General features: G+C 45.2%; 1 protein-coding gene across 3 annotated transcripts in view; it reads left to right on the top strand.

The window, feature by feature from the left end:
* Positions 1 to 27,008, top strand: part of ATXN7L2 (ataxin 7 like 2) — a 326,007-nt gene that overhangs the window by 53,868 nt on the left and 245,131 nt on the right. For all 3 annotated transcript variants that reach the window (XM_044076878.1, XM_044076879.1, XM_044076880.1), the window contains one exon: positions 2,782 to 2,850. In XM_044076878.1, coding sequence (XP_043932813.1) covers positions 2,782 to 2,850 — 69 coding nt within the window. Of the gene's footprint in view, positions 1 to 2,781; positions 2,851 to 27,008 lie in introns of those variants that run through there.

Genomic DNA, 27,008 nt, shown 5'->3' with positions numbered 1-27,008 from the left:
AGTGGGTTTTTATGCAGGGAACTTTAAAGAGCTAGAAATGGCCCAAAACGGCCAATTAACTACAAGATTCTTGTGCTGAGGTCACTCCTTCAGGGACAGATAGGCTGCTCAAGGCTCCCCATTCCCACTGGTGAGCAAAGAAACTTCCTTCTATCCAAGTAAGGAAATGGGCAACACAGGAACTACTCAAAAGTCCAGAATACAGCAAAGCCTGTATAAGGGACTATTCTAGGTTAGGAAGGGCGGGAAACAAGGATATTTTTTTTTTGTTTTTTTTTTTCTTTTTTTCACAAAAACAGCAGGAGAAGCACAGTAAATTCAATACACAGGCTAGCGCACTTGAGTGGGCAGCCTCAACAGTTAAATGCAAACAAACAAACTTTAAAAAGTGCAGGTATTGTAAAAACACAGAAAACAGGCTTAGAGCAAGTAAATCAGTAGTTTAAACTCGCTTTTCGGCAAGGAAGGACGATCGCACAGGTAGTAACAGAAAAATTATACTTAACTCTTGGAAGCAGTCACTCTTTTTGTTTCTCTGCTGCTAGCACCACTCTGCAGGACCACGAGGGGCTGTTGCTGAGTAGGATAAGCAAAAAAAAAAAACGCGCCAAAGTGGGTTTTTATGCAGGGAACTTTAAAGAGCTAGAAATGGCCCAAAACGGCCAATTAACTACAAGATTCTTGTGCTGAGGTCACTCCTTCAGGGACAGAAAGGCTGCTCAAGGCTCCCCACTCCCACTGGTGAGCAAAGAACCTTCCTTCTATCCAAGTAAGGAAATGGGCAACACAGGAACTACTCAAAAGTCCAGAATACAGCAAAGCCTGTATAAGGGACTATTTTAGCACAAGACATCTGGACAAAGTCTGACAAAATGGGGAGACAAAGGCCCAAAAATAGGGACAGATTCTAAATATTGCTCTTATAAAATTTGCTAGAGTAGCAGGGTTTGTTTTGACATACATTTTCTGAAGGATTTGAAGTCTGAAACTCAAATGTGTATCATTATTTAGTGACTTAATTCCTTATATCATCCCAGTGATTTGGCAGAAAACCACAAATTTTGAGGAACAAGGCAAAATATGAGCCAGAAATCTGGACATTCTGTGGAAATCTGTACAGTTGAGAAGTATGCTTGTTCTGTTTTCCTTGAGGTCCTGTTTTAATACTTCTCTATCTATCTGCTATACTTTTTTTGGCAAACGAGTTGCTATTTTCATAGAATTGCTAAGCTGTTGCATTGTCTTACCATATTTTGTTATGAAATGACTTAAACATTGTCTTTTGAATAGTGGTTCTGAATCAGTTTACCAGTCTGCTGGCTCGTGTTGTAGTAACATTCTTTGAGGAGGTTGTTAATACATGAGCTATTACTTAATTGCTAACATTCTAACAGAAAAGTGTGGTTGGGTCTGGGGTTCAAGAATGATAGATAATCAGAACCAAAACAAGCAAGAATATGCATCTTAATCCCATATTTCCCTTCTAGAAGGGGTATTTTGGGAATGTTGAGTTAGAAAGTTTGGAATGTTTATCCGGTAGGTGTGCTTGCTTCTTTTTTAGTAGCCTGTCTTTGTAGTGTTGCTTGAATCAAGATGCTATGACAGCAGTAGATATTTTACAGACGTCATTGCTGAAGTGACAATGAAGAGTTTTTAGGCACTTTGGTACATTTTTAGCTGGATCACATTGAGAACAGTATAGGGTTGTGTGTTAGTTGATAGTTTCTGAGGGCTGTTTACTGTGGCTGCTGGGTTTTGGAGGTTATGAAGTTTGTTTTAACTCAGTTTTTGCCGATGATGAATTAGGGATTTCTTGGAGGTGATAGGTACTCCAGTAGAGGCTTTGCTTAGTATGGGGCTGCTGTTTTTTTTTTTTTTTTAAGGTGAGGTTAAAATTAGTATATTTGTTGATTTTTGGGAAGAATTTCTGGACTGTCTGTACAAACATTAACATAGTGTAAGTGATTTAACAGCTTATCTATTTATATTTTCTAGAGGTGGCATGATGATTCCATAAGTCATACATTTTCAGATAGTCCAAACCCTCAACATATAATTGCAAAGTGATGTAAAAAGACATACGGCATTAAACAGTGTTTCAGGACCACAAGGCACTTCCTCCCTGCTTCATTGATTACGGTCTCTACTGGGCTATGGCAGGGCCTTGTGACACTACCAATTTCTTCCTTACTCCATCCCAATAGATTAGTACAGACTACTGCTGTCACCACCTCTCTGCTAGTGGTCACAGAAAAATGCTTCATTCCTCTTCAGCATATTCTCATCTGCTTTATCTGATAATTGTTCCACAAACTAGTCTTCCTTATATCAGCCTTTGCCTATATTCCCTTAGCCTAAGTTCTAGCATTATTCCCCACTTCATCAACTTACCCTGAATGGATACTAAATAAAATAAAATAGTATGTTTAAATTAACCATATTACTCCCCACCTGCCTGTCTTGCTCCCCTCTGGTTATTGTCCTCTTCTGTGTCCTACCTCAACAACCTTTCACACTGATTCTTTAGTTTCTTTCTTCAGATTCTTTCAAATCCATTTGTCTCAGCCAGCCTCTCAGACCCCTTCTCAACTTATCCATTGCCTGTGTTTGTCTGCTAACTTCCACACCTGCTCTGGAGGTTTTCCAGTGTGTTGTTATTTGTTTTTAGGCTAGAAGAGTAACAATTGTAGGTAGTGATATTTTTGGTCCTCCTTTTGCTCTGAATTGACACTGTGTTGTTAGTATACTAGTGGTGTAATTTTTGACACACTTTGTTTTTAGGGTTGGAATTGAATGAATGCAAAAATGAAAAGAAGAAGAAGATGGATGTGATGAGGCTCATAAAGGAGGGTAAGTAAATCCATAGCCTTCATTTCACCTTTGTAGAGTTGAAGCTACTGAAAACGTAACGGGCAGTTTAAGTTTGTTATTCGGTTATAAGACAGACCTTTATTGAAGAGGTGGTGCAGCAAAGCTCCTTACTAGATGCCCTGTCCATTGTATTATGTCGATTTGCAGATCAATCTTCATGGTGTTACATTTGTCAGTACAAGTTGCAGTAAGTGATGATGTGAATCCATAGCTCTAATCAGAAAACCTAATTGTAACAAGGGGACTTTTATAAAATGATTGCAGATTAAAATGTCAGGGTTAGTTTTTAATGTAATACATCTGATTTGATCATAACATTGGCAAGGCTGGCTTTTTGGCAGTGCAGACATTGGCTCTAGATAATGTTCACTATTGATATGACACCTTGACCCCATGTGCAGAAATTGGGAAAGTGGGGCTAAGGATGGATGAATGGATTCTCTTAGAAACGTTTCTCGCCATGTACCTTTCTGTGTGCTTTGGGGAATGTGACCACCCCGTTAACAGTTGAAACAACTTCTGCAGTTTATGTACCGGTGTAAAAAAAATTTAGTATTTGTGAAGATAGGTGAAGGCTGCCAGCCTAGCCAGGTAGAATTTTTTAGATAATTCTGTCATTTGTAAATATTAATATAAGCCACAGGCTTGTTCTCCTAAATGGAAGAAAATGCTGTTAAATGTGGAACTGCAAAAATGTAACAGTGCACTCTGCTGTAGGAAGGCTGATAAGTCAAGCATTGTGAAATTCTTTGATGTCAAAACTCGGAGCCGAGATGTCTATATGAAGGAATTATTCCTATTGTTTTGAGGCCAGAGTTAATGGTTAGAATTTACATGTATCATTTATTTTATTGCTCTGCCTTCCTAACCAGCTGCAAGATCAAAAGGGACTATTAACCTCTTAGTTTCTGTTAGCCTGGGAGAAGAGAAATTTGTTAAGGATGATGTAATGTGAAGCAACACTGTGTTATCAATTTAAAGAGAGAGAATCAGAGAGCATTTTGCATTTGTCTTGAGAATATCCAACTCACCAGCACTGCCTATGCACTATATGTAAGTTTATTTTAGAACTTTGTTTTCTCTTAGATATAACTAGGAAATAGGAAGATTAGATTAGTTTTTTTCTGTATTGATGTCAGAACTTTTCTACTGTATTATTTTAAGTATTTCTCTGTGATCTCTGAACTCTTGACTAGCACTGTGTAGTAAGAAGTATTGTCTTGTGTTTTATTATTAAATATTTAAATCTTTCAACTGTGGCTGTTTTGTGTAGAGATAATTTAAGCTCTAGAGTACATTGCATGTATATAGTGATACTGTCCAAGTCACTCCAATAAGCTTTCGTATTTAGTCACACGTACCATTTGAATAATAATATTGCACAGTAATAATTGGACACCCTTTGATAATGGCCTTTTTAGTAGCTGATAAAGATTAGTAGGTGGTGGCAGTGATTTCTACCTTATAGTCTGGGTAAAAGGGGCACAGCTGGAGAACCTGTGCCAGCCTTCCCCAGGAGTGTCTGTGTGGTTGTATATAACTTTCATCTCAAAGTGTATGTGTGTCAGCTACTTGGACAGGGCCACGAAGCACTGGTTGGACAGAGAGGATGCTGGAGGTTTTAGCTTGCCCACTAGGCTGAGATCTCGACCCTATAGCTGTGCCAGTGGGGAGTCTTATTAGGGATCTGGAGAGAAAGGGAGAAACCAGCCCCAGACTGACTGTGATCTGTGTGCTCTTAAGGGAAATTGTGCTTTACTGTGTGTGTATTTGTTATCCTCCCGTATGTGGGTGCCCCTCACTGGTGTTAGTGGTGAGGATTGAGGCTCCTTGATTGCTGGGCCAATGCACAAGCATCACATTTTAATTCATCACCCCCCCTGGAGAACTCAAGCTAGTTTTTCAAGTGACCCTTAAGAAACGTTGCTTGAGAGGGTTAGGTCTGTCTGAGAATGACTTACCCCATTCCCTGTCTTGAGAGCCCTTCTGTGTTGGCATTGTTAATTCCACTGAAGTGCTGCACTGACATATATGCTTGCAACAGTAGGTTCCATCTTAGCAACTTGACATTTTGCTGGCTGGCTCTGTATAACCATGTTAGGGGATTGTGCTCTGTCACTACAGTAATTTTCTTCCATAGAGATGAGGCTGAAGTTTCTGCAGTGCCCACACTGTGGCTAGACATTCCTTTTCTACAGCTGCATAGCATTCCTCCCTGGGTTGGAGCCTGCAGCTGAGATAAAATCACTGGGTGCTCTTCTCCCTCTGAAGAAATCTGGCTAAGTGCAGCCCCCTCCACCCCATGGTTCGAAGCATCCACCTGCACAACAAATTATTTGCTGTAATCTGGACTAACTAACACAAGGGGTCCTCCCAAAGCTTCTTTAAGCTCCTGGAATGCCTGCTCACATGCTGGGATCCACACTACCTTATCTGGCCTGTTCTTCCTTGTCAAGTCTGTGAGGGGAGCAGCTATGGTACTATAACTGGGGATGGGCTTTCTGTAGTACTTTGCTGTCCCTAAGAATGCCCTCATCTGCTTTTTGGTAACAGGTGCAGGCCATGCCCGAATGGCTTCTACTTTGTCAGGTTCTGGCCTGATCTTACCACTCCCCACTCTATGTTCCAGGCAGGAGACCTCTGCCATACCCACCTGGCATCTGCTGGGCTTAATGGTTAACCCTGCTCTCTGTAGTCTGCCCAGCACCTCCCTGACATGTTGAAGGTGCTCTTGCCAGGAATGGCTGTTGATGGCAATGTCATCTAGGTAAGCAAGGGCAAACCCTCCTGCTAGGATATGATTTACCAGCCTCTGGAAAGTTGCAAGGGCATTTTTCATCCCAAAGGGCATCTTTTTGAACTCATACAAGCCCAAATGAGTCACAAAGGCTGACCTCTCTCTAGCACTGGTAGTCAAGGGCACCTGCCAGTAACCCTTGGTAAGATCAGTGGTTGTAAGATACTTAGCCCCACCCAGCTGCTCTAGGGGCTTCATCTGTCCTTGGCATGGGGTAAGCATCTGACTCTGTGTGACTATTTAATTTCCTGTAGTCCATACAGAACCTGGTGATGCCATTCTTCTTGGCACCAGCACCATTGGGGAGGCCCATGGACTGTTGGACTCTTGAATTATCCCTAGTTCCAACATTTCCTGCATCTCTTCCCTCAGAGTCTGTTTGACTCTCTCAGGCACCCTATAAGGGGCCTACCTAATAGGCCTTTGGGGTCCTGTATCCACCTGGTGCTGCACCAGGTGGGTGCATCCTGGTTTCCCAGTGGCCATGTCCCCAAACTCCAATAACACTGCTCTTATTTCACAAACTTGGGTAGGAGATAGCTGCTGGGACATTGCTACCCCTTCCACTGAGGTGCCTGTCTGAGCCTCACTGAGGAGATCAGTCACCAGAGCTCCCTCAGACGACTCCTGCAAGCTACTGCAAATACTCAGCACGAGGGTCTCCCTGTCATGGTAAGGTTTCATCATATTAACATGGTACAACTTGTGCCCCAACCTTCTGCTAGCAGTTCAACCATGTAGATGTTATGTGATCCTATCTCGCCTACATTCTGAATGATGGGTTCGGAGCCGATCCCTCGGCTCCGACTCGGCACGCTTATGCCAAAGAGCGAAGTCTCTTATTGGCTGAGCTTACTATATCCCAGGATGCACCACCACCAGTCCCCCAGATCTCGTTTGCCGCTTCCCTGCGAAGACGTGGTCTCGAGCTGGCTGGGCTAAGTAGTTTATTAAACTAACTTTTCTGTCAGTTTTTTGCTGTTTTTGCTCACAAAAGCTGTTTTAACAGCTATCGCTAACTTTGTGTACGATTTGGACTTGGAATTGTTGTGTGTGATTGAGTTCAGTTTGTTTTCGGCCCCCCCTCCATTCAGGGCCTTCCCGGACTGTTAATATTTTAATTACAGGGTCTCTAATAATTGTTCAAATTGGGTTAGAGTTACCTGTTCTTTTACAGGAAGAGTCGGCTTTATTTATTACTGTAAGCTTATATCAGTAGTTAAAATTTAGTGTACTTTCCTGTCAGAGTGACTAGATTTGTGTATCAACATGTCTCAACCCCATAGGCCTTCGGGCTTTAAGAAATGTTCTAAATGTGCTTTTAAGATGTCTGTTACTGATGACCATCTACTGTGTGTGTATTGTTTAGGGGCAAAGCACTTGCAGGAGTCATGCAGCGTATGTCACGCTTTTTCCTCTAGGGTCCTCCAGGAGAGGAAAAATAAATTGATTCTCAAAGGCTTGATTAAACCCTCTTTCGAAGAAGCCTTGGCTTCCTCTCCGACTCCTGCCAAAAAGAAAAGGGCTTCGGCTCCGACCAGTCCGTCGGACCCGACTGCCAAGAGACCTAGGCAGGCCTCTCCTTCGGCTCCAAAGACTTCGGAGCCGAGGTCGAACGGTCTGCCTCGATGCCTCCAGTATCGACTCCTGGCTTGAGCCGATGGCTGGGGCATCGAGGCGGGTCACCTTCGGCTCCACTGCTCGGAGCCGACAAGGGTCGCCCGCTCAGACACTTCCTCCTCGGCACCGATGGAATCTGGTGTGTGTGTTTCCTCGGCGCCGATTCTCATCGAGTCGCCTCGGAGCCGGTCCCCTAGTCCCTTGGGGCCGAGGGAGAGGTCTTCTCGAACCCGTTCTGTTTCCTCTCGGTCTTCGAGAATGTCGGATTCTGATATAGACAGGGTGCTCCAAAGACTTTTCCAGTCCCCAGTCTTCCAAAAATTTGTTTCGGTTCCGACCCAGTTGGCCTCGGAGCCGATGACCATGACCCACCCCATTGCCATTCCTCCTCCGACTGCTTCGGCTCCGTCGGAGCAGGTGCTCTTGGAGCCGGTGGAGATCTCAGGGTCGGCTCCGACCCTTACTCCAACCCGGCCTCGGGTCCGAGTTTGGTACGGACTTCTTCGGCTGGACCCGAGGGTGATGTTTGGGACCTTTGCTTTGGTTCCGAGCCTCCCTCTCGGTGCTTCGCTGCGGGACTTCCGTCTGCCATCATGGCCCCGGAGACGGATTCTCCCAGGATTCTGGGGTCCGGCTTCGGGGCCATGAGGAGTGCCTTGGCCAAATCCTCTTGGCCATCTCTCCGGTTCTACCAGCACCTTCCCTGGGCGTGGAGACTGGGTCTTTGGCAGTTCCCCTGTCCGTAGCCAGCGGAGCCCCGAGGCCTGAGGTTACCCCAGTGGGGTTCCCCTCTTCCTGAGGGTTCTTGAGTCATCTCCAGAGGAACCCCCAAGGAAGAGATTGTGCAAGAGGAAGCACGTGGACTCCCGAGACTATTACATCGGACACGGATATGGATGATGCGGAGGGGTCCCCTAAGTCGTCCTCGGACGATGTCTCCTTTGCAGACATCTTAGAGATCCTCAAACAACGAGGCGGCTGGATGTCCAAACCCCTCTGCGGACGAATCAGTGCTCCTCAAGGCCTTTGGGGCTCAGCCCTCCGCCTCCTGGGTGTCTCCGCCTTGACGAGCTTCTGGATTTAGTTTGTCGAAGGGGGAACACCCGGATACCGTGGAACCAGTCCCTTCTCGCCCAAACAAATTCTTATCTGCTCCCCGAGAAGGAGTTCCTTATTAAAGGCGTGGCTGTAGATGCCATGGTGGTGGCATCTGCTACACAACAGGGCGTGGCAGAGGCTTCAACGTCCATCCATCCTCCTAATAAGGAGTCTAGGAGTATGGATAGGTGGGAAGCGCACCCTGACTTCAGCGGCCTTTACCTTAAGGTCTCTGAATTATTTGGCACATTTTACCAGGCTTCAGAGGGATCTGGTCAAGGAGTTGTCAGACTCCTCTCGGGTAACCTACCTGAGCAGCTAGCCCAGTCCGTTAGCTCTCAGTTGGCTATCCTTCGTCAATTGCTAACTCGTCCATGAGGCTCATTTCTTATGCGGCCGAAGGCGGGTAGAGCGGCAGGCACAGGCGTTGCTCTCGAGACAAGCCTGGCTCCGCTTGTGTCAGTTTGCGGAGGCCTTCAAGTCTTCCTTCCGACGCTCCTTTGATGGGTCCTCATTGTTTGGACCCAAGGTGAAAGACACCCTTACCGCTGTGAGCAAGAGGGAAAACGTTATCTGCCGTAGGGGCCCGTTATTCCACTCCCTTCGGCCTTACCCCAAGGCCAAAGGAGGGAAAATGTGGTTCGAAAATCTCGCAAGTTTTCTCCCAACAGCAGGAAGATTCCCGTCCAGAGGCAGAGGGCGGGAAATTTTTCAGGGAGACGCCGTCCCAGAGGCGGCAGAGGGCCCGCAATTCTGGAGACCGCGAGTCCTTTCGTGGCTCTTCAGCCTCCCACGACATGAGGGATTGCCCGGCTGTGCTGCTCCGGAGCCAGTCGGGTGTCGTTTTGCCAAGCACCTAGAAGCCTGGGAGTCAATCACTCAGGACAGATGGGTGCTTCGGATAATTGCCGGAGGTTACACCATCCCATTCAAGTCCTCACCCCCTTCGTCCAAGAGAATCCCGGACCCACCACCCAGTCAAAGGGAAATAGCAGCCGCAGAAGCTTCAAAGCTGCTAGCAAAAGGAGTCATCCAACTGGTCCCCACAGACCAAATCGGATCAGGAAATTACTCCAGGTTCTTTTTAGTGCCAAAAAAGACAGGGGACCTGAGACCAATATTGGATCTCAGCAGACTAAACCTATCCGTCACGAAATCCAAATTCCGAATGGTCACGTTGCAATCCATTCTCCCGTTGTTGGAGAAGGATGTTTGGATGTGCTCCATAGACCTCAAGGACGCCTATTATCACATACCGATACATCAGGCGTCCAGAAGGTATCTGCGCTTCAGCCTGGGAACCAGTCATTACCAATTTTGTGCTCTGCCCTTTGGTCTCACCACAGCCGCCAGGGTGTTCACCAAGTGTTTGGCAGTAGTGACGGCTCACCTGAGGAGTCTTGGATTCCAAGTGTTTCCCTATCTCGACGACTGGCTCCTGACTGCCACCACCAGGCATCTACTTATGGACAACCTCAAAGCCACCATCTCCTGGGTGTTTCCCTAGGGATTACATTCAATTGGTCAAAGTCTGTCTTGCTGCCCTCTCAGCGCATAAAGTTTATAGGAGCAGAGATAGACTCAAGATTGATGCGTGTCTTTCTTCCTGCCGAAAGGATTCAACTTTACAGGGCCAAGTTCTAGCTCTGATCTCAAGATCCAAAGCCCCAGCCAGGATGGTCCTACAGGTTCTAGGCTCAATGTCTGCCACGGTACTTTTAGTTCCTCTAGCAAGGTTACACATGAGGATTCTTCAGTGGCTCTTATCAACTCAATGGTCCTTTCAAGATCTTCCCCTCAATCATCACATCATGATTACGGAAATATGCAAAAGGGACCTTCGCTGGTGGCTTCAGACATCCAACTTAGATCAGGGAAAACCCTTTGTTCTCCCCCCTCCAGTGGTTACCCTGACGACAGATGCCTCCCAGATAGGGTGGGGGGGCATTGTCTGGGCAGGCTAGTTCAGGGATCCTGGCTTCCGGACTAAGCTCTTCTCCACATCAACGTGTTGGAGATGAGGGCTGTACTTCTATCCCTACAGGCCTTACACAAGTTCCTTCCTCAGGGCATCATCGCCATCCACACAGACAACATGTCGGTGGTTTGGTATCTAAACAAACAAGGAGGGACCAGATCGTATCCCCTTTGCAGAGAGGCCATGAGAGTGTGGGAATGGGCTGTAGCTACCACCCGCTTCTTGGTAGCGACCCACATCCCGGCAAAGTCAAATGTATTGGCGGACAAATCAAGCAGGACAATTCTCTCTCCTCACGAATGGTCTCTAAACCGCAGTAGCAGCCCAGGTTTTCAAGAGATGGGGGACGCCGTGCTGCGACCTATTTGCGACTCCACAAAACACCAAGTGCCAAAGGTTCTTCTCCTTGATTCCACATCAGGAAGTTCCAGCCATGGATGCTCTAGCACAACCTTGGCCAACAGGGTTGCTTTATGCTTTTCCTCCAATTCCACTCCTTCCCAAAGTTATTCAAAAAGCTTCTCAGCTAGGGTCTTCAATGATTCTGATTGCCCCATACTGGCCTCGTCAGATATGGTTTCCTTACCTGAAAAAGCATGCAGTGGACGATCCGTGGACCTTAGACATGATCCCGGATTTGCTAATCCATCAGTCGGGACATTGGCATCAGTCCCTTCAATCTCTGAAATTGACAGCTTGGCTCCTCCACTTCCAACCTTAGTTAGAAGTCACACACTAGACCCGGAAGTTGTTCACATTTTATCTTGACCCACAAACCTACCACTAACAAATTGTACCTCAGTAAGTGGAAGAGGTTTGCTATCTGGAGCTCAACTCAAGGGCTTAGACCCTATCACTGCTCCTGTCCCAGAGGTTTTGAAATTCTTAACATCCCTATTTAATCAGGGATCTTCTGTCTCAACTATTAAAGTTCAACTAGCTGCTATCTCTAAATTCCATGAATCCACGGATCCTCCTTTGATGAGCAGCAGATTATGCAAAACATTCATTAAAGGTGCGAGCCTGTTAAGACCACCAGTTTTTCATCCTGCACCTCCGTGGGATCTTGATTTGGTGCTGCGCATTAACATCTCCCCCTTTGAACCGGCTGCTACGTATGCGAGTTAAAATATCTGTCATGGAAAACGGCATTTTAGTGGCTATTACTTGCAAGAAGGGTCTCAGAGCTTCAAGCCCTGTCTATTAAACCACCGTATTTGATTTTCCACAAAGATAGAGTATCACTTAGGCCTAATCCATCCTTTGTCCCAAAGGTCTGCTCTAGTTTCTGTCTTCAACAATCTCTAGAACTACCAGTTTTCTTTCCAAAATTCTCTAATGAAGCAGAATACACTCTCCATAAATTGGATGTTCACAGGCAATTACGCTTCTATTTAGACAGGACTCAGCAACTTCGTAAGTCAGACCAGTTGTTTGTGTCCTTCTCAGATAATAAATTGGGCCAAACCATCACAAAAGCTACAATCTCAAAATGGATCAGAGATTGCATAACTCAGGCCTATTCTTCTTGAATAAGCAACTTGCATCATCTATCAAAGCTCATTCTACCAGAGCTATGGCTACTTCTATAGCTTTTCATTCCAAGCTCGCTATTTCGAAATTTGTGCTGCGGCTACTTGGTCCAACCCGCACACGTTCATTTCCCACTACAAATTGGATGTGGCATCTAAAGGACGAGCTTCATTTGGTTCCACGGTACTCAGGAGTGTTTTCCAGTGAGCCACCCAGGATTCAGGTGCTAGGACGCTGTCCCATCATTCAGAATGTAGGCGAGATAGGATCACATAACATCTTTTAGTTATGTACTCACCATAACTTCAGATGTTTGGGATCCATCTCGCCTACATTCCTGATACCCACCCTCCTTCCCCCTGCCTTGCAGATCAGAAGAGATTGAACGGTTTTGAGCTCTACTGTTTTATCTTGTTTCATCTGACGATGTTATATAAGCAGGGTATGCATGTGTGCATGTATGCGGACAAACTAGATCTGGGGGACTGGTGGTGGTGCATCCTGGGATATAGTAAGCTCAGCCAATAAGAGACTTCGCTCTTTGGCATAAGCGTGCCGAGTCGGAGCCGAGGGATCGGCTCCGAACCCATCATTCAGAATGTAGGCGAGATGGATCCCAAACATCTGAAGTTATGGTGAGTACATAACTAAAAGTTAACATCACTTGCCTTTCTTACCATCTTGTAGAGTCCCTCCCAAGCTGCTTGCAGCTTGTGACTGACAGGAATGAGAACCATTACCTGCTACCCCACAGCATACTCTCTAGCTCGAGCATTCTTGTCATACCATACTTTTTTCTGTTGTTGGGCTTCTGCCAGGTTCTCCTAGGCCAAGCCCATGAGTTCCCTGAGCCTTGTCATGAGGTTTAGGACATATTCCACAACAGACTCCTTGTGAGGTTCACATTCACCTTCCCACTCATCACAAATTAAATCTAGAGGTCCCTCATCCTGTGCCCATACAGCAACTCAAAGAGTGAAAAACCTGTGCATTCATGGGTAACGTCTCTGTAAGCAAACAACAGATGGGGCAAATATTTGTCCTACTCACTCTTAAACTGGTCTGCAGATGACCGTAGCATGGACTTGATTGTAGAGTTTAACCTCTCAACAAGACTATCAGTCTGGGGGTGGTAGGGGGTGGTCTTCAAGTGTTTCACCCCACAGTACTTCCACAGACAAGCCAGCAGGTCGGACATGAAGTTGGCACATCTGTCAGTCAGTATTTCTTTTGGGAAACCTACCCTGCCGAAAATCTCGAACAAAGCATTTGCCACCTTTTCTTCCTCAATAGAAGACAACGCCACTGCCTCGGGGAATCTTGTATAATCTACTAGGATATACTTTTTCCCTGTGGAACTTGGGGTACTCAGAGGTCCCACAATATCCATAGCTACCCTCTGAAATGGCTCCTCAATCACAGGCAAAGGCATCAAAGGAGCTCTCACCTTGTTTCCTGCTTTACCTACCTTTTGGCACTGCTCACAGGTCCTGCAGTACACTGTTACATCTCTGGAAATTCAAGGCCAATAGAAGTTCTGCATAATATGTCTCCTTGTACATTTTATGCCTGTATGACCTGCAAAGGGAATATCATGGGGTATGGCTAAAAGTGCCAGACAGTAGGCTGTAGGCACTACCAACTGCTGTACCCTCTCACCTTCTATCCCTCCCTCAAGGGTCTACTCTCTATACCATAGCCCTTTGTCCCAGTGTACAGATTCTCCCTTCCCTTGAGAATCAGGTGCCTCACTACCTACCTGCCTAAGGCCTTGTGTAGGGTCTGAGAGCTGAGCCTGTCTCAACTCTCTTTGTAACCCTTCCCAGCTCCCCTTCCACAGGAAGTTTGGCATCCTCTGACATTGGTGCCTCACTGTCAACATGGGTATTACTACGCACCTCTTCCTTTGCAGTCACTCTGTCCAAGGGAACATCAGTACCCACAAGAAGCTGTGTCGCACCTTCAGTCTCACTGCTACAGCTTAGCTTCCTCCCTGAAGCAACCATCTCATTAGTCCTGACTGCAAGTATGCTGTCTGTCTGGGTCTCCCTCGGGCTACCAGACCCACATGCTTGTCTCGAAGCCTGACTGCGTGTAACTGCATTAGCACATGATACTGCCTCATCCAAAACCTTCCTTATCCGGACATCTGCAGGATGGTAGTTCGGTACCCCTGTTGTCTCAAGACAACCTACTATTGCATTTTGTCTACCCCACTTACTGGCTTCCTCACCTTTTGTCCCCCATCTTGCCTCTGTGGACATCTGTATGCCACATGGCCCCCACTGGTTATATTCAAAACATTTAACCCAAGGTCCTGGACATGTACCTGGACTAGTGGCTTCTCTGCCACTGGCAGATTCTGTTGGGGCAGTCTGGGCTGCCCACCTTGGGTTCCTTTAAACCCATGAGCAGTACTGAGGGTCCCGTTCCTGTGCAGGGATGCCCTGCTTGCTAGGTATAGGTCTTCCTTCTTCCCCAACACATCTGAAGTAGCACATTGTCTATCAGCTAACCAGATCCTCATGTCCTCAGGCAAAGTGCTAAGGGCTTGTTCCCTCACCAAAAGGTCTGCCAGCCTTTCAGAAGTTGTGACCTGACATCCACTCACCCACCTATGAAAATAAGTGCTCAGTTCAGCAGCACACTTTCATCTGTCTTGCGTCTATGCTCACAAAACTTTTTCCTATACCTTTCGGGTGTTAGCTTAAAAAATTCTAACAAACAGTTCTTAACAGCAGTATAATCAAAACATTAATGATCAGAAATTTTAGGCAACACAGTTGCAGCTTTACCATGGAATAAGGGGGTCAGGAACCATACCCAGAGCATATGGTCAACAGCATACTGTTTACATACCCTCTCAAACTATCAAAATTATCACCCCCCCCCCTCTGTAAACTGCAGAAGAAATTTACTGACCCTTTGTGCTTTTGGGGTCCAGTTACTCCTTCCCCATTACCTCCATGACTCTGGCGAAGAGTCATCACCTCCTTTTCGTGCTGCCTCTCCTTTTCCACAACTTCCATTTCCAAACGCCTGGCTTCCAACTCAAGTCTCTTTAGCTCCAGATGAATTTTTAAGTCCTCTGTACAAAGGTTGAGCTGTCTGTTCCCTGATTGTTGCACATCTCCACGACCAGTCTGTTCGTCCTCCTGGTTGCTGTTTTCTGCTGCAGCTGTGACCAAAGCTGCAGTCATGTCTGCCTTAGTCAGGTTTCCCTGCACCAGTCCTTTAGCCTGGCACATCTCAGACAACTGGCTCCTTGTCAGCTTTCTATACTCCTCTGCTGACATGCTTGCCTGCTTTCCTTGGCTAACTATGCCAACAAAAGAAGTAAAACAATTGATCTGAACTCTGAGTATTCATTGCATAGCTGATTTATTGTACAAAAACACCTTCAGTGATCACTGTACACAAGCTATAGGAATTCACAATACCCACACCACTACAAGCCAATTAGTGTTTACCAACCAATTAATATGTGGTGTGAATATCCTCACACTGCCAAACAATTAATATGTGACGCCTGTGCACTGGCCCAGCAAACAAGGAGTCCCTATCCTCACCACTGACACCAGTGGAGGCTCCCACATAGGGGAGGATAACAAATACACACACAGTAAAACACAATTTCCCTTAAGAGCACACAGAGATCACAGTCAGACTGGGGCTGGTTTCTCCCTTTCTCTTCAGATCCCCAATAAAACTCCCCAGTGGCAGAGCTATAGGGTCCAGATCTCAGCCTAGTGGGCAAACTAAAACCTCCAGCACCCTCTCTGTCCAACAAGTGCTTCGTGTCCCAGCCCAAGTAGCTGACACACACACACACACACACACACACACACACACACACACACACACACACACACTTACACTTTAAGATAAGAGTTATATACAACCACACAAACACCCCTGGGGAAGGCTGGCACGGGCTCTCCAACTGTGCCCCTTTTACCTAGACTATAAGGTAGAAATCACTGCCACCACCCACTAATATTTATCAGCTACTAAAAAGGCCCTTATCAAAGGGTGTCCAATTATTACTGTGCAATATTATTATCCAAATGGTAAGTGTGACTGAACAGGAAAGCTTATTGGAGTGACATGGACAGTGTCACTATGTACATGCAATGCACACTAGAGCTTAAATTATCTCTACACAAAACGGCCACAGTGGAAAGGTTTAAAAATATTTAATAATAAATAACAAAAACACAAGACGATACTTCTTACTACACAGTGCTAGTCACGAGTTCAGAGATCACAGAGAAATACTTAAAATAATACAGTAGAAAAGTTCTGACATCAATACAGAAAAAACTTTATCTAATCTTCCTATTTCCTAGCTATATCTAAGAGAAAGCACAATTCTAAAGTAAGCTTACATATAGAGCATAGGCAGTGCTGGTGAGTTGGATGTTCTCAAGACAAATGCAAAATGCTCTCTGATTCTCTTTAAATTGATAACACAATGCTGCTTCACATTACATCATCCTTAACAATTTTCTGTTCTTCCAGGCTAACAGAAACTCAGAGGTTAATAGCCCCTTTTGATCTTGCAGCTGGCCAGGAAGCCAGAGCAATAAAGGAAATTATACATGCAAATTCTAGCCATTAATTCTGGTCTCAAAACAATAGGAATAATTCCTTCATTTAGACATCTCGGCTCTGAGTTTTGACATCAGACAGTTACACAATGCTTGACTTATCAGCCTTTGTACAGCAGAGTGCACTGTTACATTTTTGCAGTTCCTCATTTAACAGCATTTTCTTCCATTTAAGAGCACAAGCCTGTGGCTTGTATTAATATTTACAAATGACAGAATTATCTATAAAATTCTATCTGGCTAGGCTGACAGCCTTCACCTATCTTCACAGTATTAATGTTCTACTCATTTTTGCTAAAAGCTGCCACAGAGCTTTTGAAATATCATTTTAATAGGTTCAGTTTTTAAATCGGTGCTTCATAGTTAGGCAGTGGAATCTTTAAACTTCTAGGGTTTTTCTAAGACTCTTAAGAGTAACGCTGATAGTACTTGGTAGTTTTGTCTCTCTTATACCCTCTGGAATTACTAAGAGCTTTTACACTGTCTTTTGTAGATTTAAGCAGTTTCTAAAATATTCCAGTCAGTCAGTTCTACTTTTCTTTGCTGTAAAATAAAAATGTGGGTCTTTCAATAAATAACTAAAACACTTAGTCAATTTTAAACCCAAGCAAACATTGCTGGAATAGAAAAAATATTTTCTTTGTGCACGGAAGTAATTTCTGGCAGTAGATTATTTTAGTACTAAAAGAGCCATTTGATTTTTTTTTCATTAAAAATTGCTTTTCCTAATTTCTATATATGCATAAAGGGATTCAACTTTTCCTCTGTTTCAGATATGTTTAGTTTGTGAAACTATGGTAGTTTTGGCTAAAATTTGCCCAAATGTACTCAGCTTGTAGTGTAAGCATAAACTTGCCATCTGTAATGAATAAAACTAGGAAACTACATAACACAGACTTTCTAATTCAAATTAGTTTTGGGTAGAAATGTTCACAGCATGCTTCTAAATTTACCAAGATGTTATGGCGATTCACCTCAGGTGCTTAAATATTGTAGTAGACACAGTATCAGTAACAGTTATTTATAGACTCATTCAGTCCCTTCAAGTCACAATGTTTCCAGCAGCATGAAAATGCATTGGCAACAGTCCCTTAATCAAATGGCCTGCACAACCAATGGATTATAGCCAGATATCTTACTTTGGCTAAATTTAACAGTTGAACAACTCCAACAGGATTTAGACAAACACTGCAATTTGTTACAACAGCATTTGTTCTGAACAAGAGAGTGGGCAACTACAGCCTTTTGACACTTAACAGTCTCAGTGTACGCAAACATTAATAATAAAATGTTGATGAAATGTATGTGTGTGTGTGTGTGTGTGTGTGTGTGTGTGTGTGTGTGTGTATATATATATATATATATATATATATATATATATATAGGTCTAATATGCACAGTTGATGCTGCAACTCAAAATACTTTTGTAATTCTAAATGATAATACTGATTAAGCGGAGGTCCATACTCCATAGTAGCAAGACCAAGGGCTGCCAGGCATTAGAACTGCTTGTCCTGTAAAATGTTATCACTCTGCCAGAGCCTTTCATCATATCTCATTATACATGGCTGTGCCAAGTCTACCTAGATCTTAACTGTTGCAGTCAAGTTTAAACAAGGAAAAACTGCTTTGCGCTGTCATTTAATCATTTAAAGAAAAAAACGTTTTTCATGTTTCTTCAGTTGCTGCTTTCTTTTTTACCTTCACATCTTCCCTTTTGGTATCCCCCCTTTTTTTTTCTAAAAAAAATCCTTTTGGGTTAAATGTCTTTTTCGTTTTTTGGGTCTAGTCTCAACTCAGCTGTTACAGCATTTGTTTCCTAAGTTCAGGTATGCCTTATTTGTTGTTGTTTCCTAAGTTTATATGTGCCTTATTTGTAGTTGTTTCTTAAGTTCCTAAGTTTATATGTGCCTTATTTGTAGTTGTTAAGTTCTTAAGTTCATGTATGCCTTATTTGTAGTTGTTTCCTAAGTTCATGTATGCCTTATTTGTAGTTGTTAAGTTCTTAAGTTCATGTGTGCCTTATTTGTAGTTGTTTCCTAAGTTCATGTATGCCTTATTTGTAGTTGTTTCCTAAGTTCATGTATGCCTTATTTGTAGACCTGAAGACCATGACGCAAACTCCCTCAGCTTCCCAGTACAGGGGGTTGTGATCATGTCTCCCATCATAACCAGCTTATTAAGGGTTTGAGACCTCCACGTTGAGAACAAAGAATAAGAGATGTGACAGGAGAGGCATATGGTCATAATTCTTTGTAGTGTAAGGAAATTTATCTGCTCAGTGCGCTACCAGTTACAGAAAATGGAGATTTGAAAGCTGTAAAACACTCGGTGTTGACACATAGACACTGGGCAAAAATGAAGTGTCGCTCTGAGGAACAAATACGTTGTAAACGATGTTACATCACATTGTCACACTTTGTGTGTGTGTGAGACAGTGAAATTTATAACAGCTTTTAAAGTTGTCGTGTCTCACTGTTGTTCTGTGGTGGCTGGCATTGGTTGCTGTTATATTTTAGAACAAAGCTAGACCTTAGCAAAACTTTCTTAAACACCTCTCTTACTTCAAAGAGGTGCTTAATAAAGTTATATTCCCCTCAGATTTGTGGCTTAATCATTGTACTCCGCACACTGCATGTTGGTTTGTTCATGAACAAATGTCTGTGTCTTAAATGCGCTGAAGTTTGCCAGTTACTGTATATTGAGTCTAAGACAATTCTTTAACTTTACAATAGCTTGGGCTACATATCAGTTCTTTGTACTGGTATTATTCAAGAAAATAGTACGTTTAATATCAACTTTCTTGAGAAGTTGGAATTTATCTGTCATTAGGTTGCATGCAGCATTGAAGAGATTCAAATCAACACCTTTCTAAATAAACCAAATGATGTACACCAAGTGTTTTCCTTATGACTTTTCTTTGAAATAACTGTAATGAACTGAATGTCAGTTTGGGTGTAAGCAAAAAAAGGGGGGAATTATTGTGTAGGATGGGCCACGTTAGAGATTTATATGGATTATACAAACCCTCTTTACTTCTGATTGAAAAGATTGTATAAACTGTGTTCACTAATTGTAATGCCTTAGCTTAGATGATAGAAATATGTTCCTGAAATGCCAGTCCATTCATAACAATAATTCCCAAATCCCTCGCAGGTATAATTATGGTCAAGGCTTGTTTGTCCATGTAGATTGGATTGATGGTTGTGTGTCGCCTAACATGTAGAATATTATGTGTATTGGGACTAAACTGAACCCCTAGATTGCCCTGCCCTTTCATTTATTTTACTAAGGTAATTATTGATCTCATTATAATTGCCAGGAGTAGGTACAGGACACTAGCTTTGCAGTTGTTTGCATACTTAAATAGCCAATATCTGCTGTGCCATTGGGAAGGATAAAAATAAAAAAACTGAACATAACTGGTTGAAGTACAGAACCTTGCAAATCATCTGACAGTGGAAAATCTGACCATATATTAATCCATTCAGAATTCACTATCAGCACTTGCAAGAGTTGTTTCCTGCCAGTTAGCCATTTCTGAGTCCAGTAAAGTATGATGTTAAGTTGTCAATCTCGCCTTCATTCTTGCTTGATGGGTTCGGAGCCGATCCCTCGGCTCCGACTCGGCACTTGCTAAGCTCGAGAGTCACTTTTACCAGCTCGAGGCAGCCCCATATCCCATGATGCAAGGCGGTAAGTACCCAGATCTCGTTTGCCGCTTCGCTTAGGAGGTCTTCTTTTTACCAGCTCCTGGTAAGTTATTCACTTTTGTGAGATTTAAGCCCCTTTTAGTAAAAAAAACCTTTTATTGATAGTTTTAAGTTTATTTTGTACTTTTTCTGACAGAAAATCCCTGTCTCCTTTAATATTTTGTTAGTCAAACTTTTCCCTATCCCATCCCCCCCCTGTTAGGGTGTGTGTGTTGGTTTTATAGAATACCTTTTGGTATTTTATTTAAGTTAATTTTGACTGGTGTGTGTGTGTGTGTGTGTTTTTCAGCACCATGTCAAAGGAGAGGGTCTCAGGTTTTAAGAAGTGTGACTCGTGCTGTCAGAAGATGTCTCTGACAGACGGTCACACTTCTTGCCTGTATTGTCTGGGCCCTCTTCACCTGCAGGACTCCTGTGCTATTTGTCATTCCTTCAGCCAGAGAGTCCTGCAGGAGAGACGTAATAAGCTGATACTTGGGGGCCTTCTTAAGCCGGAGGGCTCTCCGGCTAAGTCGGCTCCACCAAAATCAGCAAAATCTTCCAAGGCCCAGGCTTCTGTATCTAAGCCTGCGGCCTCGGCTCCGACTCGTTCCGAGTCGAGATCGGCTCCGGCTGGAGCCGATTCTAGCTTAACAAAGCCTTCGGCGCCGATGGCTATCGGTGCCGAATCTGTAGTGGCCACTTCGATGTCGGCTCCGATCGGTTCCGACACCCATGTGGCACAGGCATCGGTGTCGGCTCCGATCGGCTCCGACACCGTTACTTTGGTGGCTGTATCGGCTCCGGCTGGAGCCGATACATCGAGGCTTCCTGTCGGCTCCGAAGTCGGCTCCGACAGGATCTATAATATCGGCTCCGATGGCTCTTTCCAGGAAGAGATCGAGGTCTCCTTCCTTGGAGCCGATACTTTCGCCCGGCTTCACCTCTTCTATCGGAGCGGAGCCATCGGAGCCGATCTTCAAGGTCTTCCAGACTGTCAGATCATGACCTTGAGAGAGTGGTCAGTAGATTACTTAAGTCACAGGTACTGGCCCAAATGTTACACAGTCCGTCTCAACAGACGACTGTTGCTCCACACCCTGTTACAGTTCCTCCTTCAACTCTACCCCAGAGCTTGGAGTTGGAGTCTTCCGGAATGGTTACTGCTACGGCTGGAGGACGGATACCCCTTCTGTTCCTTCAGCCTCTACTCTTATCTCCTCTTGAGACCTTCCTTAGAGGGATTCGGTGGTCGGGCTTCCATGGTCTCCTCCGAGGGGGTGAGTGGCATCGGACCCTTGTCCGAACCCGCTCTTCCCCTTGGAGCCTCGGCCTTGGTGAGCTCGGCTCCGGCATCTGCCTCGAGACTTCCCTTCGGTGGCCCCTGGAGTTCCTAGCTCTTGGAGCGGGTTCTCTCGGACCTGCCTGGGAGGGAGCATTCGAGGTGATGAAGAGTGTACTGGCCACTGGTATCAGTCAGCAGTCTGTTCCCGTAGCTCCTCCCTCTATAGTACCTGTTGACATCTCTGCCACTTCTCTTGCTACAGGACCCAGAGATCCTCCGCCTCAGGTTTCCCCATTGGGAATTTCCCCTCTTCCGAGGATTCTCCTGATGTTTCGGGAGATCCTCCTAGGAAGAGGACTTGTAAGAGGAAGCATGTAGACTCCCGAGTCTGTCACTGGATACTGACTTTGATGAGTCAGAGGGATCCCTAGATCCCCTCTGAGGATGTCTCCTTCTCAGACATCCTAGAACTTCTGAAACAGAGGGGAAACTGGCCCACCAACAATCCCTCTGAGGATGAGTCAGTATACCTAGAGGCGTTTGGATCTCGGCCCTCCACCTCCTGGGTGTCTCCGCCTTCGACCCCTTATGCAGGTTATTGCACGAAGGCGTGGGCAGCTCCTGACTCTGTAGAGCCAGTCCCTAGGAGGCCTTCAAAATTTATCACTGCCCGTGACAAACAATTCCTTACTAAGGGTGTCCCCGCTGATGCCATGGTGGTGGCTGCGGCCAATAAAAAGGAACTTGCAGATCCTTCCGTGCCCGTCCATCCTCCTAATAAGGACTCTAGGACCATGGATAGGTACGGTAAGCGGATGTTTTCCTCAGCGACCTTTGCTATGCGTTCGCTGAATTACCTATGTCACTTCACCAGACTCCAGAGGGATATCCTGAAGGAGCTGGGAGAAGTAGTTCAGGATCCTACAGCTGCAGGGGCTCAAGAAAAAATTGCTTCTCAGCTAGGAACCCTCAATTCCATTGCAAACTCCTCCATGCGGCTAATATCTTATGCTGCGGATGGAGCAGTAGAGACGCAGGCACAGGTGTGGCTCTTAGACGCCAAGCCTGGATGCGGCTATGTGATTTTGCGGATCCCTTTAAGGCGTCCTTCACAAATTCTCCCTTTGATGGGTCAGCTTTGTTTGGCCCTCAGGTGAAGGAAACCTTGACCAGGTGCGAGCAGGACGGCAAGACTCTTTCTGCTGTTGGAGTCCGTTTTCCACCCTTCTAGGCCTTATCCCAAAGGACAGAAGGGTGGGAAGATGTGGTTCCGTAAATCCCAAGGAGTCACGCCGATTCACGTGGTCAGTTTACCCCTAGAGGCAGAGGGGTAACAACAACAGACGCTCTAGAGGCAGAGGGGTCCAAGAACCAGGGAAACAGGGAGCCTCTCTCTGACAAGCCCTTTCAGCATCCCTGAGGTGTTGCCCGGCTGTCCCTCCTTGGAGGCAGTCGGGGGAAGATTATCACTGTACCCAGAAGCCTGGCATTCCCTCACTCAAGACAGATGGGTACAGTCGATCATATCCAAGGGTTACATAATTCCTTTCGAGGAAAGTCCCTTCCCCTCAAGTTCCCTTCCAGATGTACCACCCGGTCTAAGGGAGATTGCAGAGTCAGAAATCGCAAAACTACTGCAAAAAAGAGCCATTCAGCCAGTTACAATAGACCATTCAGAGCCCGGAATCTACTCAAGGTTCTTTTTGGTCCCCAAAAAGACGGGAGACTGGAGACCAATATTGGATCTCAGCAGACTCAACAAGTCTGTCAGGAAGACAAGATTCCGAATGGTCACTCTTCAGTCAATTCTGCCCTTCTTACAGAAGGACAACTGGATGTGCTCAATAGATCTTCAGGATGCGTACTATCACATCAAAATTCACAGACGCTCCAGGAGATTTCTCCGCTTTCGGCTGGGGTCCAGTCATTTCCAGTTCAGAGCCCTGCCCTTTGGTCTCACTACAGCCCCAGAGTGTTCACCAAATGCATGGCAGTGGTCACGGCTCACCTGAGACGTCAAGGATTCCAGGTGTTTCCGTATCTCGACGACTGGCTCCTGTCAGCCACCACCAGGCATCAGCTTATACAAGCCAGGGATTACACAATAGACCTTTGTTCTCATTTGGGCATCTCAATCAACTTGAAAAGTCATCCTTATCGCCCTGCCAGTCTATTACCTTCATAGGCAAACTTAAACACTGTTCGGATGTCAGCTACCCTTACAGAACAAAGAGTTTCAGACATTCAGACTCATGTCAGGATCATTCTGGCCAGCAAGAAAATACAGGCCAGAATGGTTCTAAAGGTATTAGGTCTCATGGCTGCGGCCATTACTCTTCTTCCCCTGGCTCGATTCTACATGCGCCTTCTTCAGTGGATGCTGTTCACACAGTGGTCATACCAGCAACTTCCAATGCGTCACCAGATTCTGGTGACACAGACATGCAAAGAGCATCTTGCTTGGTGGATCACATCGTCTCAGGTTCACCAAGGCAGGTACTTTGTACCTCCATCCCCGATAGCCACTGTCACCACGGATGCCTCCCTGATCGGGTGGGGGGGTCATTATCAGGGCAGGATGGTTCATGGGACGTGGCAACCGCTCGAGTACCATCTGCACATAAATGTCCTGGAGATGAGAGCAGTGCTTTTAACGTTGCAAGCCCTCAACGACTTTCTTCCCGTAGGGACAATTGCAGTCCACACAGACAACATGTCTGTAGTTTGGTATATCAACAAACAGGGCGGAACCAAGTCCTACCCCTTGTGTCGAGAAGCGCTCAGACTTTGGCAATGGGCGATCTCCTCTCATCGGTTTCTGGTAGCAACGCATATCCCTGGGAAAACCAACATTATAGTGGACAGATTGAGCAGAGCTATCCTCATGCCTCACGAGTGGTCTCTCAAGCAATCTATAGCGGAAGAGATTTTTCTGGAATGGGGTCGCCCATGTTCCGATCTTTTGCTACTCCCCAAAACAGCAAATGTCCAGACTTCTTCAGCCTCTTCCTCTATCAGGCCATCCCCAGAGACGCTCTGACCCAGGATTGGCCCCAGGGACTTCTTTATGCCTTCCCTCCATTTCCTCTGATCCCTCAGGTGATCCAGAAAGCTACCGCTTTGAGAGCCAAATTGATTCTCATTGCCCCTTACTGGCCTCGACAAGTTTGGTTCCGTTCCTCCATCATCACCTTTTGGTGCAGCCGTGGCATCTGGACCCAGTGCCAGATCTTCTGATTCACCAATCGGGTCAGCTGCACCGGTCAATCCCTTCTCTCAACCTCACAGCATGGTTGCTCCACTTCCTTCCTTAGCCAGGCTTCCTTTGATCTCTAACCCAGTTAGAGACATCATAGTAGCTTCACTAAAATCCTCTACCAGGAGGATTTACACAAGCAAATGGAAACGTTTCTCTTATTGGGCTAAGGCCCAAAATATTGATCCTTTTACTGCCCCTGTTCAGGCAGTTCTGGACTTCTTAGCAGAGATATTTCATGCAGGCTCCTCTTCTTCCACAGTCAGAGTTCAATTGGCTGCTATTTCCAATTTTCATGTCGGGATAGCAGATCATAATATTATGTCCCATAGGCTCTGCAGGGCCTTCTTGAAAGGAATTTTCCTACTAAAACCTCCAATCAGGAATCCTCCTCCTCAGTGGGATCTAAATTTAGTGCTGACATCCTTGATTCTTCCCCTTCGAGCCAGCTGTTTCTTGTTCCCTGAAATATCTTTCTTGGAAAACGTTATTCCTAGTGGCTATTACATCTGCCAGGAGGGTGTCTGAACTTCATGCTCTTTCGGTTCGACACCCCTATTTGGTTTTTCACAAAGACAGAGTATCTTTGAGAACTAACCCAACCTTTTTACCTAAGGTCGCTTCAAAGAACAATTTGAATCAATCCATTGATCTCCCGTATTTTTCCTAACTATTCACATAGAGCTGAACAAAAGCTACATTATCTTGATGTCCACCGTCAACTTAGATATTATTTGGACAGAACAAAAAAATTTAGAAAATCTGATCAACTTTTTGTTTCCTATGCGGATAATAAAAAAGGCCTTCCTGTTTCTAAAGTGACTTTGTCCAGATGGCTTTCTTCGGTCATCTCTGAAATTTATACGCTCAGGGGAAAACAGCTGTGCTCAAAACCTAAAGCACATTCAACTAGGAGCTTAGCTACTTCTACAGCTTTTCAAGCTAGACTTCCTTTGGACACTATTTGTGCAGTGGCCACTTGGGCTACTCCTCACACTTTTTTGTTTCCCATTACAAATTGGACTTGGCCTCCAGGGACAGAGCCAGTTTTGGCTCTACAGTCCTCAAGAGTTTGTTCCATTGAGCCACCCAGGATAGAGGTGCTAGGGACGCGGTCCCATCAAGCAAGAATGAAGGCGAGATTGACAACTTAACATTAAGAAGTTATGTACCTACCATAACGTTCCATGTTAGTTGTCTTCTCTCGCCTTCTTTCTTGCGACCCTCCCTCCTTCCCCCTGGCCTGGACAGACCTTGTATAAGAAACTGTTATGCTAAAGACCATTCAGACCTGGTCCTTTTTCCATCTGTAAGTTTCTTTCTTCCTTTGGGAAGTATTTTATGCTTGGTGCTATTGCCCTTTGTCAGCGAACGAGATCTGGGTACTTACCGCCTTGCATCATGGGATATGGGGCTGCCTCGAGCTGGTAAAAGTGACTCTCGAGCTTAGCAAGTGCCGAGTCGGAGCCGAGGGATCGGCTCCGAACCCATCAAGCAAGAAAGAAGGCGAGAGAAGACAACTAACATGGAACGTTATGGTAGGTACATAACTTCTTATTTTGATTGACATAGCAGTTCTCATAGAGACAAGAGCTCTCTGATTCAACTAAATAGGAAACTAAGAGGTTTAATAATGTCCAACAATCCGATTACAGGTCAGGGTAGACTCCTAGGCTAAGTACAGTTGCAAGGCCTTCTTCAGCTATGTCAAGAACCTTAAAGGTAACACTCGGCAATGTGTAGATCTGGTGGTAAGTGATATAACCTTCACTGACCAGGGTGACATAGAGAAGCTGATAAATTTAGCTCTGACTTCATCCTTCCCACTCCCTGTGGAATCACTTCTAGCATATCCCCCCAAGTATCGACAGGGAGCAGGTCCTGGTGGTGCTCTGTAAGGCCAAAAGCACTGCTTTAATGGAATCTGATAATATCCCCAGTTACCACTAAATAACCTAAAACATGATCTAGCAGGTCCACTTGAGAAGCTCTTCAACTACAGTCTCAAAATGGGTTACTTGCTAAGTGAATGGAGGGTTGTAACAGTTATCCTTCTTCATGAGGGTGGACCATCAACCGACTCCGGGAACTAGATCCATCAGTCTGACAAGTGTAATATACAAAGTCATGGAATGAATTGTCATGGAAATGATCAGCAAGGACATTGGCACCTTAAAAACATTGAGCCCATCTCAATTTGGCTTTGCTGAGGGAAGGTTTTGCCTACTCAACCTGGTAGGCTTCTTTAAGAGGGTTACCAAGTCAATG

This window comes from Protopterus annectens, chromosome 7.part0, assembly GCF_019279795.1.
Source record: "Protopterus annectens isolate FY-2018-M chromosome 7.part0, PAN1.0, whole genome shotgun sequence".
Classification (NCBI taxonomy): Eukaryota; Metazoa; Chordata; order Ceratodontiformes; family Protopteridae; genus Protopterus; species Protopterus annectens.
This window is presented reverse-complemented; position numbering and strand designations above follow the sequence as displayed.